Source organism: Aptenodytes patagonicus, chromosome 1 (assembly GCF_965638725.1).
Source record: "Aptenodytes patagonicus chromosome 1, bAptPat1.pri.cur, whole genome shotgun sequence".
Lineage (NCBI taxonomy): Eukaryota > Metazoa > Chordata > Aves > Sphenisciformes > Spheniscidae > Aptenodytes > Aptenodytes patagonicus.
The window spans coordinates 88,161,211-88,174,925 of record NC_134949.1 but is presented as its reverse complement, the minus strand read 5'-3'; the positions used below and the strand labels follow the sequence as shown (position 1 = coordinate 88,174,925).

At 59.2% G+C, this 13,715-nt stretch overlaps 1 protein-coding gene across 5 annotated transcripts; it reads right to left on the bottom strand.

Annotated features, from left to right (window-relative positions):
• Nucleotides 1–1,578: 1,578 nt before the first annotated feature.
• On the bottom strand, nt 1,579–12,393 carry IFFO1 (intermediate filament family orphan 1). Of its 5 annotated transcripts, XM_076347693.1 has the most exons (10): nt 11,617–12,393; nt 6,440–6,500; nt 6,259–6,354; nt 5,867–6,007; nt 5,353–5,415; nt 4,740–4,924; nt 4,129–4,249; nt 3,318–3,410; nt 2,984–3,114; nt 1,579–2,351 (listed from the first exon to the last, which is right to left on the bottom strand). In XM_076347693.1, exons 1-10 carry the CDS (start codon nt 12,321–12,323, stop codon nt 2,249–2,251), a joined length of 1,701 nt encoding a protein of 566 aa, XP_076203808.1. In that variant the 5' UTR covers nt 12,324–12,393; the 3' UTR covers nt 1,579–2,248. The 5 variants fall into 5 exon arrangements, with proteins under 5 accessions (XP_076203808.1, XP_076203791.1, XP_076203797.1 ...); XM_076347676.1 differs by lacking the exon at nt 5,353–5,415 and having other exon boundaries at nt 4,141–4,249; XM_076347682.1 differs by lacking the exon at nt 5,353–5,415 and having other exon boundaries at nt 3,318–3,407; nt 4,141–4,249.
• Between the last annotated feature and the right edge of the window lie 1,322 nt (nt 12,394–13,715).

The following is a 13,715-nucleotide window of genomic DNA, read 5'->3' as shown; positions in this document are numbered from 1 at the left end:
CTACAGTCCTGTGGGTTTCTTAAGCAGTACCGAGAGGCCAAGGTACATGTCATGGATTACACAGGGGGGGGGAAGCCAGTCTTAGCCAGCCACTGAGAGAGAGATCTCTGCAGCAGAGAAAGAGCAGAAAATGCTGCAGAGACATGTACGGGAAAGGGGATTTGCATGAACAAGAAGAGCCTCCAGGCAGGATAGAAAGCGATCCCTGATCTACTGCGTGAGGCATCATCACTCAAAAGAAAAAGCCCAGATTAAAACACTTCCTCTGGCTTTAGCTCTTTTAGGAAGAAAAATAAAAAAAGGGAAGAGGGAAAGAAACAGAAACAATCATGCAAGACAGTGTGGAGGTGAGGCCTATGGTGAAGGCCCTGTCTCAGGGCAGGCACTGAGGCACACACCTCCCATCTGCCCACACAGCCACAGGCAGCCAGGGCAGGGGAGCACACCTCTGCTGCTATGCAGCACCCTGCTGCTCCCATGAAATGCTCTCCCATCCTCCCCGTGAAAGGCGAAGATGGCACTCGCGAGTTGGAGCCCAGCCACAGCAGACCATCGGCTGAGGAACTGCCATTTCCCAGCGCCAGCAGCAGTGCCCCAGCTGCACCCTGGCCTGGAGGTTTCCTCGGCTGCTAACTTCTGCCATTTGCAGGGTCTCACCTCCCCGCCTATCTACCCACCCAGCTATCTTAGCCCACCCTGAAATGCCAACACATGCCTTAACACGTCTTGCAGGCACAGGCAGAGGACCTCACCCTGCCCAAACACTGACCCTCTGTACTGCAGTGCACAGATGCGCTGGTGCTCGCAGCTCAGGTGCACAGCAGCGTTAGTTACCCAAGCCAAACCAATGGAGATAAACTGTTGCATCCCTCAGCCCCCATTTTATCTACCTTACCTAATCTTAGAGATGATCCAAAAACTCTACTGCTATCTACTTTCTCTTCCCTTCAGGACGTTTTGTGAGAAGCGTTTTTCTCTGGAGCTTCACCTGCCTTGGCTGCGCAGCCTGGGTCCACTGCTCAGCGGACAGCCCTGCAAAACACTGCCTCTCAGCAGGCTGCTCGCCCCCTCCTGCCACCCTGCCGGGCCCCAGCCTCCCATCACCAGAGGAGCACGTGCAACGGCCAGCCAGGCAGATGCTACAAGAGATGGTGGGACAGGGGAACCCCCACTGCAGTTACGCCAAGGTTGGACGTGGGACTGAGGGCAGGCGAGAAGATGCTCTGGGATGCCCTGTTGTGGCAGAGGAGACCAGGCGCTGGGAGAGGAAGGTCCACAAGTCGCGAGCCATGTTCAGCTTCCTTTCCAATCCCTCAGCCTCAGCATCGATGATGCTCTAGGTTAAGAACAAAGCAGCCCACGCAGCACCGGTGCTACACATGGCCCATCAAGGGCCAGTGGCTCCTAGAACAGGGATCTCGCCACTGTCCCATCTGCCAGTCCCATCTGGCACGCCCAAGGGACGGGAGTGTCCCATGGGAGGCCCCCATTGATGTGGGCTTGGGGATCCGGTGGAGGACACCCCCCGCCTCAAGCAGCGCAGCACCCGCGGCAGCACAGGGAGAGCCCACACCCGGCGAAGCTGTAGAAAAGGAAACTGTCCCATTTAATGACCCCCCTTGCACCCGTAACACAGACGTGAGCGCACCGCCAAAGTGCGGCAAAGCAAAGTGCACGGTGAGCAGGAGTTGGCCCCTGCCCCGGAGGAGGCGGGGGGCATCAGGGTGCCCGGCACAGCACGGGGACCAGCCAGGCGCCTGGCCAGCAGCAAGGCCAGAGAGAGCCCTGGGCTCGGTCCAGTTGGCACCAGGGTCAGGTCCAGTTTGCAGGGAGGTACGGCTCTCATTCGGCTCCGTGTGGTGCAGGGAGGGCAGGGGGCAGATCAAGTGTACCAGGACAGAGGCTGGAGGAGGTGGGTATGGGGGAGCCTGGGGACAGGTCCTGGAGAACGCCGCCTTGGCAGGTTTGGAGCCTCCCTGCCCGAACCGCGGTTTAACCAAAGCAGGGGAAGGGAATAGAGAAGGGGCTGGAGGCTGAGTGGCCTGGGCCCTCAGGTCTATCTAGCTATTCCCATTTGCAAGACATCCGGTGGCAGGGGGGTGCAGGATCTGCCAAGCACCCCAAAACGGGAGTGAGCCTGGGCGACAGACATTTACCAGCAGCTCCACGTCCCTGACAGTCTCTCCCAGGCGTGGCTCAGGCACCCCTGTGCCAGGAAGGGGGTCCGAGGGAGCGGGGCCTCCCCTCATTATCTGATGGAAGCGTCGCTGGGGGGGTCGCGGTCAGACTCCTCGCTCTCCTCGTTCGGGGCTGACTCGCTGTTGGAGGCTGGGGTGAAGGCAGGAGACTTTCTGCAGAGAAGACCAAAGGACAGTGGTCACAGCACCACCCAGGGGGAGGGAAAGGACCCAGTTCGGTGTGGGCAGGGGGCACCAGAGCAAGGAGGAGAGAAGCTGAAGTGCCCCTGTCACTCCCCTGGGGCATGCGTGGGTCTGTGGGAATCCCTGGGTGCTGGGGAGGGTGTCCCAGAGGACACCAGCCAAGAGGTCCAGAGCATGAAGCAGGGCTGGGGGAGATGCCAGAGGAGCCTACCCAGAGCAGGACCCTGCCAAGGCATGTGAGGCTAGGGGTCAGTGAAAGCCTACCATAGAGGTCCCCAGCCTGGAGCCACCCTGGCTCCACACACCTGTGGGGACCTATACAATGTCCCTGCACAACGGCAGCTCCTCTCTCCATTGGTGGTGTCCGGCTTCAGCTGTCAAAACTGACTCCTGTGTGCAGCCCACTTTCGGCAGAGGTGGCACCACGACCTGTGTGGAGGCTGGTCACCACGAGCCCAACGGCCTCTGGGAACTGCCCTCTCTCCATGCCACACCAGGGCAGGGCTGGAGTACTATCCTGTGTTTCAGCTCCCACTCACCACCACCCGGGCTCCAGTTCTTGCCCAGAGCATGGGTATCTCGGCCCTCCCGCTGAAGCTCACCTGTCCCCAGACTGGGTGATGAGCCGCCGGCAAGTCTCCATCTGCACATCCAAGCCTCGCTTCATGCTGCACATTTCCATGTACTCGTGCAGGTGCCGGTTCATGTCGTTCTTGGCTGTGGCCAGCTCCAGCTGCACAAGGGAAACAGTGCAGAGATGAGCCCGGGGCACGGTGTGGTGCAGGGTAGGGGGCACGGCCAGACCCAAGGCTGCTGCCCCCCATTACCAACTACCTGCTCCAGCATGGTGTCTCCCTCCCCCGGGGACCTACTCCCCCATTTCACCCCCTTCTGTGCCATGTCCTCCCCATTTCCTCCTCCTCCTCCTCCTCCCACCTCTATTTGGTCGATGGTTTCCTGGTACTCCTTCTCACGGCTCTTGAACAGTGACTCGGTGTCCTTGATCACCTTCTCCAGGCTGTCATCCTGCTGTTGGGGAGAGCAGACGGCATGTTTAGAGGCAGGGAGGTGTCCAACATGAGGAACCAAAGGCAAGAGAGAGAGAAATCAGAGAAAGAACTGGCAGCACTGGGAAAAGAGGAAGAAACATAAGCGATGTAGTATAAATAAGGCACGAGTCAGTCCTGCCAACACGGGGTAGAGAGACCCAGGACTCGTCACACTGGGCAGTGAGCACATCAGCCCAGAACAAGCCCAGCAATGCGCAGAAGCTTTGGAGAGCACAGAGCATCCCCAAGCATGACACATCCCCAGGGGACTGCTGAGGGCTGAAGATGTGGGATGGCGAGGGCTTTGGCCAGACACCGAGGCCTCTGTTTGGGCACTGTTGCTGCACAGCGGGCAGGTGGGCTGGAGAGCCCGAGCAAGGGACCACCAGAGACCAGACCAGCCAGAGGAGGTCTTCTCTTCTGGGAGGGCTGTGGCTCTCCCCATATGTGTGGACCATGCCCTCAGCACATCTTTCTGGCTACAGGTCCCTGGTCTGCCTAACATGGAGGCCTTCACAAGGACACAGTAATATATTCACGTAGGGAAGATGGGGTGAAGAAGGGAAGCATCTGTACAGGCCTGCAAGGGATGGAGGGGCTGAAGTCTGGTCTTTGAGGGAGCATCTTTGCAGCCTCAGGTAGGACTGAGTGTCCCAACCCAGGGCTGGATCCCCGAGGGGACCTGACACCACCGTTACCTCCCCCTGCACCTCTGCCGCTGCAATGGCGTATCCGGAGAAGTCCTCCCACAGGAGCAGCGTTTCTTCTGTCTCTTCCCACGTGAGGCTGTCGCAGTCATCCTCAAAGTCATATTCCCTCCTGGGGGCAATGGAACAGCACGTCAGCACCCAGCAGGAAAACCCCAGCAGGCAGGGCAGGCAGGGGGCCATGTCAGTGCCGAAAGCCTTGCCCCAATTCACAGGCAGGGCTGCAGCTCTTGAAGGTTTGGCCAGGGTGAGCTCAAGTGTGCCTAAACCCAACAGTTGATGGGGAAGGGGCTGGCTTATGGTCAGGAGCCCTGGCAAATTCAGGCAGGGACTCCTGAAAGGCGGGAAGAGGGGCAAGAGGAGGGAGCTGGATCAGCTCCCACCCACGGCACAGGTGGGCTCAGGTCTCCCCGGGGGTCAGTCCCACCACGTCGCAAAGCACAGGGTGTACATACCCTGTGGCAGCACCTCCCATCTCACCCTCCCCTGGGAAGGGGAGCTGGAGCCCACCCCTGCCCTCCCCATCCCAGGCACCAGTGGGAAGCCCGGTGCTGGAGCCTCGCTAGATGCCGGTGGCAGAGGTGCGGAGCAGCTGCACTCACAGCTGGTTCAGCATCCTCTGCATTTCCTCATTGATACTCATGGCCGTGGTCTCGTCCTCCTCTTCCTCTTCAGGCTTTCGGGAGGCATCGCTCTCCGACAGTGAGGTGTCTTCGTCACTGACCTGCTTGCGCTCCCGCTTCCGCCCCACCGAGGCTGGGACCTTAACGGGAGACAAGTGCAGAGACTACAGAAACGAGGCCGGGTCCGAGGTCAGGAGCAGATAGTTGGAAGGAGATGGAGGGGGAAGGAATGGTGGAGGGACAGAAAGGCAGGGAAAGAGAGAAAGAGAGAAAGAGAGAAAGAAAGAAAGAAAGAAAGGAAGGAAGGAAGGAAGGAAGGAAGAAAAGCGAGAGAGAGAGACACGGGCTCATTATGATCAGGTTAAAGATGGTGCAATGGATAAAATATGGTTTTAGCATTTTCTAAAATTAAAACTAAGCAACTAAAGATGGAATCTATGAATCTGATGAGAAAAAACAATGTGGTTTTACTGCAGAAAAAACTCAAATCACCCACCACCCAAGTCCAGAGACAGGGAAACACAGCAACAGAAACAGGAAAAAAGAGACAGAGTCTGAAAAAGGTGAAATATGTCAATATTTACAGTCCAACATTATTTACAGAAAGTTTAAAATTTGTACACTTTCCCAACTGAATGGAACTAACCAGTTGCTTCTGTAGGGACAAAGAGAGCGAGACAGAAAGGCAGCGACATCCAGAAAGAGAAAAGAGACAGAGACAGAGAAGAGAGACAGAGAGAAGATGACGGAGAGGGGAAAGGGAAGGAGAGAGATGGAGTTAGAGACAGACACTCAAGCAACTTGTCTCCCTCCTGCAGCTGCTCCCCTACCACTGAGGGGTCCCCTGGCCCAACACAACAGGTGAGCGAGAGGTTGAGGGGACTCTCGATGCCCAAAGCAACATCTGGAGCTTTCCACCTCCTTTCCGTGCCCTTTCACCTGGTCCTCCCGAGAGAGACAGAGAGCAAGGGACCACAAGGAGCAAGGGTGAGGGTGACCAAGTGTCTCCCCTAGCAGGGGGCTGGTGTTGTCTCTTCTAACTCCTTTGGGAACTCTCCTCCCCAGAGCTGGTGGCTGAGCCTGGAGCAGCAGCAGGCACTTCTCACCTGAAACATCTTGATCATGTCCTCGCAGTTCCGCTGCTGCGCCACGTCACACAGCTTGGCAGTGATGTCGATGCGCCGGCAGATGTCCATGTCCACCTTCATGGCCTTCTCCTGGATCTTGGTGTCCAGCTCTGTGATGTTCTGAACCCATGGTGCCGCAGAAGGGGGACAAAGGAGGAAGATTAGGCAAGGCAAACAGCAATCAGAGCCCCCATATTCCGCCCTATGCTGCAGGACTGCATCCGCATCCCCACTTTGCTGACTGCACCCTGGACCAGCCCTGCCAGACCACCTCTGTGCTGGACATGCCCCACCAAGGTACTGCTTTTCTACGCAGCCCCACCACTCGGGTAGGACACTGCTGCTGGGTTGGAGAGGGGTTAAGGACTCACATTGCTCATCAGTCCCTTGAAGACAACAAGCTCTGCCTTGAGCTGCTCCACCTTCATGGCCAGCTCCTCCTGGCAGGCTTCAGCCTCCTGGGCTTCCTGTCCCGGGCAGAGGGAGATGTGCAAGTCAGCGTCAGCGTGGGCCAGCTGGGGTGCAGGGGAAGGGGGAGGCAGCGATGCTCACCTCCTGCAGCTCAGTCACCCGGTCCTGAAGCTGGACACGCACCGTGTACTCCTCTTCCCATCTAGGGAGACAAACGCGCTGGTCAGATCCCACTGGCCTCGCCTCGCCGGCTGCCGGAGAGCGGCAGCTGCTCACCTCAAAGCTATCCAAGAGGGGGTGATGACGGCACTGGGGTGGGAAGGAGAACGTGCCCAGGAATGCATTGCTGCTTGTTTCCAGATGACGGCAGCTGCCAAACGCCCATCAGCTTCCCCGGCCACGAACCCTGCCTCACCACGCTCTCCACTGTCCCTGCTGTGGGCCGGCCAAAGGCTGCCTGCTCCGCGACAGGGGGAGCTGGGGACACCAACCGCAGGCCCCGCGTGGCAGCTGCGCTGCACGCCCTGCCACGCTGGGGCTGGCCCACGGCCCAGCGCAGCCCACCGGCCTCTCCATCTGCCCCGAGCCCCTTGGCCTTGGGTCACATTAGGTTCAGCTCCAACACTCAATAACGGGCTGCAGATATTGCAGAGTTGCCCCCATCTGCGTCATATTTGTGACTGCATTTGTGTGTCTGCAGCGCTGCAGTTCAGGCTGTCCTAAAGCACGAAACCCAACCTCATACCAAACCACATTACAGCGTGAGTGGCCATGATGTGTGTCAACACGAATGGCTGCTCTTCTGCCTGTACCAATGCAGAGGGCTGCCCTGTGCCAGGCCACGCTACCCGGGCAGAGGCATAAGTCTCCTTGGCTGTACTGCCGCATAACAGGCTGGATTAAAGAACATTGTTTCATCCTACAAGGAAGCAGGATGGGTTGTCCCAATTTATGCCATGTTGGCCAGTGGGTACTGTATTAGGCTTTGCAGCTTTGCAAAAGGCTGAGCTGCAAGGTGCCCGGCCTTGCTATACAAAGACACATTGCCTAGCAATTATTACATTATATTTCGCTGCATGAGATCATCATCTTGGGCCATGCTGCGGTGTTGGCCCAGTCCATGGTCTGTTGGGAGGCCACCAGGCTGTACTGCTCTTTGCTAAATTACTATCCCGTAGAGCAGACGGGTTAGCATCCGCTGCAGTGCGGCACGGGGCAGGGCTGCTGCATTCTTACCTGGCTCCTGGCTCTTCTGGGAGAGCCAGATTTCTCTGAGAAAGTGGGATTTCTCTGGGAAAGCAACCAGAGCCAGGCCCTGCCTGGTGCTGTGATCTCTGGTTTCCATTTAATGCTTGCAAGCACTAACACAGGCACTGCAACCCTGCACGAGAATGTGAAAAAATCTCGCCTCTCGCTTACTCACACCAAGTTCAAAAAATAAATCCTAAAGTCTAGGAGACCAGAAAGCACATGAAAAGCCCTCACACTTGTTATCTCAGGGTATCAGGACAATCTGACGACATGGAAGAATCCTGGCTTATGAATTTCTAAGCTCTTAAGGCTGGCAACGCTTCTCCTTACTCAAACAAGGAGAAAGCGTGCAATTGTGGTGTTGGTGTTGGCTCCATCCTGCAGCTGCAGAAGGGGAGTCAAAGGGGGTTCCCATCCTTTGGGTGGAAGAGGGAGATGAAGAGAGAGGGAAGGAATAAGTTAAAAGGTAGAATTGCCCTTATATGGGAACTGTTCAAACACGGCCTCCCTCCCCGGGGAGAAAAACGCCTTTCACCATAAGAAAAAATTTTCAGCATCTTTCTCGGCATGGCGCTTCCTCTCTTTTTCGGTCTCCACCTCCCTCCGGGTCCCTACATAGCCCAGACTTACTGGGGAAGTAAAGCATAGCTGCAAATCCTTGGAAGAATTCATTTCACACCAGTGCTACGGAAGATGAGGACAGATCAGATAAACACTGATTTAAAGGCAGGAGGCAACAGCGATTCACCTCGCAAGTGACGAATCTGCACGCCCATCCGTTACGAACCTCTCTCCTGCTTGCCTCCTGCCTGGCTCCTTCTTCCCTGCTCCCTCCTGCAATGCACCACTCCTAATAATAACCTGCCTGCAGCACTGCACCCGCAGCCCAGCACGGCCGGCGGCTGCTGCTAGGTCACTGCCAGCTGGAAGCAAGGCTGCCCCACACAACCCCACGGCCACCGGCGCATGCCAAGGGGAGACGTGCATCCTTCCTGCACCGCCACAAGGCAGCAACCTGCCCAAAGGCTGAAACACAGGAGAAGGCAGAGAGCGAGAGGAGGAGGGTCCCAGTAGCAGACAGACCTGGCCATCTCCTTGCTGGCTACAGGCCAGCCCTCCCAAAGCTGGGGACGTGACAAGATGCCTTGCTGTCCCTACAGCTCCACACTCCCCCCCACCCACCCCACCCCCGCAAGGTGCGCCCCCTCAAGAAGTTCACTTAGCAAAATAAACAACCCCCACATCTTTGAAAATCCTGTTCACTGCAAAAGGCACTGGGGTGCCCTACCCTATGCTGCACGGTTAGTGCAGGCCGGTGCTGCGGGGCACCCTACGGGCTGTTCAGGGCTTGAAGCTGCACGTCTCCCTCTCTTGTGCCATGTTTGAACTATGTTTGAGCTTCACCTTAATGGTGAATGCCCTGCAGCCTGGCGCACCTCCTTGGAGGGCAATTACAACAACAAAAGACCTTCTTGCGGCCTTTCAGTATATAAAGGAGGCTTATAAGAAAGATGGAGAGAGATTTTTTACCAGGGCCTTTAGTGACAGGACAAGGGACAACAGTTTTAAACTGAAAGAGGGTAGATTTAGATCGGACATAAGGAATAATTTTTTTTACGATGTGGGTGGTGAGATACTGGAGCAGGTTGCCCAGAGAAGTTGTGGATGCCCCATCATTGGAAGTGTTCAAGGCCAGGGCTTTGAGCAACCTGATCTAGTGAAACCCCATGGCAGGGGGTTAGACTAGATGATCCTTAAAGGTCCCTTCTAACCCAAACCATTCTGTGACTCTAACACACTGTGCCATAACACTACTCACCCCACACCTCCAGCATGTCCTTGCAGCATCCAAGATAAAAACTACTTGGCAATACAGGTGTAGCAGACAGCACAAACCTGATGAGCCTCTCAGATCCCCAGCGCTTGGCGGGCCTGTACGATACTCGCAGGTACCCTTTGCCCCTCTCCAGGCCACCTAGCCTCAGTCTGCTCCTCCCAAGTGTGGCTCCTGTGAGCCTCTCTCCTGCTGCTGCATGTCTTCTTGTCCCTCCCTATTGCCCCCGCACCCCTCCTAGATCCCAGACTTGAATTTCAGGCCCTGCATATCCAGAGAGAAGCTCCTCCTGCTGCACCACTCCGAATGCCGTGGGGTGCACGGTGGCCACACTGCCCTGAAGAAAGTGCAAGCTCAAGCACCTAAGCCATGGGTCAGAAAACCGGGAAGTCCTGTGTTAATATAGTCTCTTCCCTCTGCCCCCAGGCAGGTGGCAAAGGGGTGACACCAGCCGCACTGTCCCCACGGCAGATCAGAGCCCTCCATGGCAGGGAGGTCTCTGCTCCTGGGGGATGTTGGTGTCAGCCCTCAGCATGGGGAAGGGTGTGGAAATGGGATCCTCCTGTCCCAGTTCCCTGTTTGGGACCTGGCTGCACCCGTCAGAAAGTTCCCAGTGCTGGAAAGGGTCTGGGGGTGGGGTCTGCTTTCCCCCAGCTCCTGGTAACACAGTCCAAAAATAGATCCTACCAACAACATTGGCCCGCAGCAGCTCGTGGTGCCCCCCTGCCTGCCCCCAGCATCCCCGCTCCCTCCGTCACTCCCCCTGCAGCCTTCCCCAAAGCCCGCTTGCCAGAGCGGGACAACCCTGAAAAGCTCTCCTTTCTCCCAAAGTTTCAGCAGCACTGACAAACCCAACTTGGTCCCCTCTGGCTGACCCGCTTTGAGCAGGTGAAGCTCGAGCCCTCTGGGCCAAAAAGGTGGCTCCAGCTCCCCGCTATCTGATCTGAAAACGCAAGGCAAGGAGAGCTGCCCGCCCCTGGAGAAGGAGCCCGACCCCTGGCTTAATAATAGAAGGCCTTAGCTACACGCAGCAATCAGTGGGAAAGAAGAGATGCTCTTCCTTTCCACGTGCCTTGCTCGGTGCCCTCGGAGCATCCGACAGGCAAGTCTGCTCAGCCAAAGCCTTATAAAGCCAAAAACACAAGGTGTAATCTTGGATCCCCAGGCTTGATCTTGGCACCAGAGCCCATGGCTGTGAAGCACTGGTCAGCAGCACGGCTCCCGGGGGTAGAGCACACTGTTTCGCTCCTTTGGGTATGTAATCAGTTACTTTTTAATTGCTTCTAAAGCATCATAAAGCGACTTTTCTTCTGAAAAAAAATCAGTCGCTCGGGTGGTGTCAGTCGCCAGTGATGGTCTTGCCTGGCCTCACGCTCTGCCCTGCGCCCTGACCCAGCGACGCCAGCCCCCTGCCTGATCTCATCCTACGTGCGGATCTGGGAGCAGCCTCGGAAACTGGCTTGAAACAAAAGCGCCGCCAGCGTGATGTGAGAGCGGCGGCCGCCCCGCATAGGAAAGAAGAACCGGCCAAGAGATTAGTTTTGCATTCTGCTTCGCCCTTCTCTGAGGCACGTGCCAAGCCACAGCTATTTTGGGTCAGGAGGAAAGCCCCCGAGGAGTGGGGTGCTCCCGCACGGCTCGCTGCTGCTGAGGCGCCGGCTGGGAGAGCACTGGGGAGGGAAAGGGCCCGGGGGAGTCAGCCGCCCAGCCGAGGGGCTTCTCGGCACCTTCCTACGTATCCAGAGAGCCCTCCTCTTCCCAACACCCTTTTCCAACCCAAACCCGCTCACTGCTGCACGTTCACCTTCCTCACCTACTTTCCGTCTGCTCCTCCTTCCCGAGTGTTTGTAGATCCCCTCCCATTTAAAACGCCAGCTCCTGGAGTCAAGTTATTTCTTCCCTGCTTGGAAAGGCATTTCTAGTCCCTCGTGCCAGGTTGGTAAGATGAAAAAAGGCTCAGCGAGCATCCCGAGAGGTTTCAAACACCAGGAGGCAAGCGAGGAGACCCAGGCGCAGACGACTGCTTTCAGGGGTCCATGTTTTTGCCTTACAACCCCACCTCACGCTGCCTGGATCCCGCGCTCCCGGGAAGTCAGGCCAGGGCTGCCTCTCCCCCCCGCCTGCTTCTCCCGCACCGGCGCCCAGCGGGTAGAGCCCTGCTGCCCCCCCGGCGATGGGTTCGGTCCCTCGGGGGATGCAGGTCGGGCCCCTCGCTCCCGCCGCCCCTTCTCACCTGCGCTTGTACTCGTCGCGCTCCCTCTTCACCTTGGCCAGCACGTTGTAGAGGGCCCGGATCTCCGGGGTGATGGTGTCGATCTGCACGCCCACCCCGTCCGGGTGGACCCAGGAGACCCCCGGTCCCTGCACCAGGGTGGTCTCCGGCCCCGGGCCCAGCCGCCGGGCTTGCGAGAAGGACCAGATGGTGCCGGGCATGAAGCGGGAGGCGGCCGGGAAGGGAGGAGGCAGCTGGGCGGGGGCGCCGGGGCGGCAGCCGGGGGAACCCAGCGCCCGGGCCGGCGCCAGCCCCAGCCCCAGCCCCAGGGTGCGGATGGGGCCGACGAAGCCGGTCTGCACCGCCTGGTCGCGGCGCGGGGGTCCGCGGCCCCGGCTCCCCCCGCCGCCGCCCCCCTCCTCCAGCGCCTGCTGCAGCTGCTTCTCCAGCTGCCGGTTGCGCCGCTCCAGCTCATGGACCTTGGCCAGGAAGCAGCGGAACCGCAGGTTCAGCGTCTTCAGGACGCTGATGTTGGAGCCCAGGTCGTTGCGGAGGGCCATGGCGGCGGGCGGCGCGGGGAAGGGGCCGGCGGGCGGCGGGGCGGCCAGGTCCCCCCCCAGGGGCTCGACGGGGCGCGGGGCGGGCGGCGGCGGCGGAAGCTCGGGGCCCGGCAGCCCCTGCTGCTCCTGCGGCAGGAGGAAGAGGTTAGGGCCGAAGAGCGGGTTCATGGCGGCGGCGGGACGGGGAGCGGGGCGCGGGGGGGAGTCGAGGCCGCCGGCGCCAATCAGGGGCCCGGCGGGGGCGGGATGCGCCGGGGGGCTGCGCCCGGCCGGCCCCGGCGGCGGGGGTGCGGCTTCCGCTGCGGCGGGGATGCGGCGGCAGCGGGGGGGCCGGAGAGCCGCTCCCCCGCCCGGCCCCGCGCCCCGCCGGCCGGCCCCGGGCGGAGCGAGCAGAGGAGGGGACAAGGCAGAAACAGGAGGGGACAAGGCGGAAACCTCCCTTTCCCCTCCCGTCCCGTCCCGTCCCCCCGCCCCTCGCCCCGGGGGAGAGGGGGGCGGCTGGGCTTCTCCGCGCTCCGCTCCGGCGGGTTTCGGGGCTCCCCAGGGCAAAGGGATGGGGCACGGGCGGTCAGCGCGGCCAGGTCCAGCGGGACTCCGGCCGCAGCCCCCGGCGGGCACGGTCCGGCCTCCGCGCTGGCAGCCCCGGCAGCGGCGGGGAGGGGTCCCTCTCCAGCACCGCAGGCTGAAGTCCCGCCGGGCCCCGGTTCCCGTCATCAACCCAGCACGAACCCAGTGTGCCTGTGCTTTCTTTTTTTTTAATTGTTATTATTTTTTGCCTAGCCTTTAGTGCTTTCCGCAGTGCTGCCCCCCTTAAAAACGGCATAACTTCCCCTCTGCACCCCCGAAGCTCCCCTCGTTATCCTCACTCGAGCCCCCCCCTCCAAAGGCAGCCCTGCCCCTGCTCCATCAGCAGCCCGCCTACGGAGAGCTGCCACCAGACAATGGCGAGCCAAAGGGCAGAGGAGGTTGTGTGGAGGCAGCCAGCCTCTCAGATATCATGCTTGGCTTGTGACTGGCTTTCTCCTTCATTGTTCACAAAGCAGCCTCGGGTCTTGTTTCCTGCCCCCTATTTTAGCCCTCTCTAGGTCTCCTCCTACAGCGTCTCCTCCCTGACCCCGACCTCAGCCCCGGGGCAATGCTGCCAAAAGCACCGGCGTGGTCCCTTATCGCCGTTACCTGGTGGGAGGAGACTGCGCACAAATCAATCGATACAGAAACATTTATGGATGTGGACACCTGTGTTACCTTGCTGTCTGTGGGCGCATGGCCCGTTCCCCCAGGACTGCGCAGCTGAGCGTGGCACTTGCACAAACCAGCCTCCAAGATCTCAGCTGAGCCGTTAGCAAGGGATGAGTGTGCAACCGGGTTGAACTCTGTGGCAGGAGGCGGGCAGGCTCCAGTTGGGTGGTGTGCTGCAGCCCTTCCCTTGGGATCTGGGGTATGGCTCAGTCCACATTTCCAGAAACTTCCCGGACCCACTGAGGACGGCCAGCTTCGCTAGCCTTGACTGGAGTCTGCCTATTGCATTTTCCCTGCTGCTTCTCCTCCAGACCTACAGGG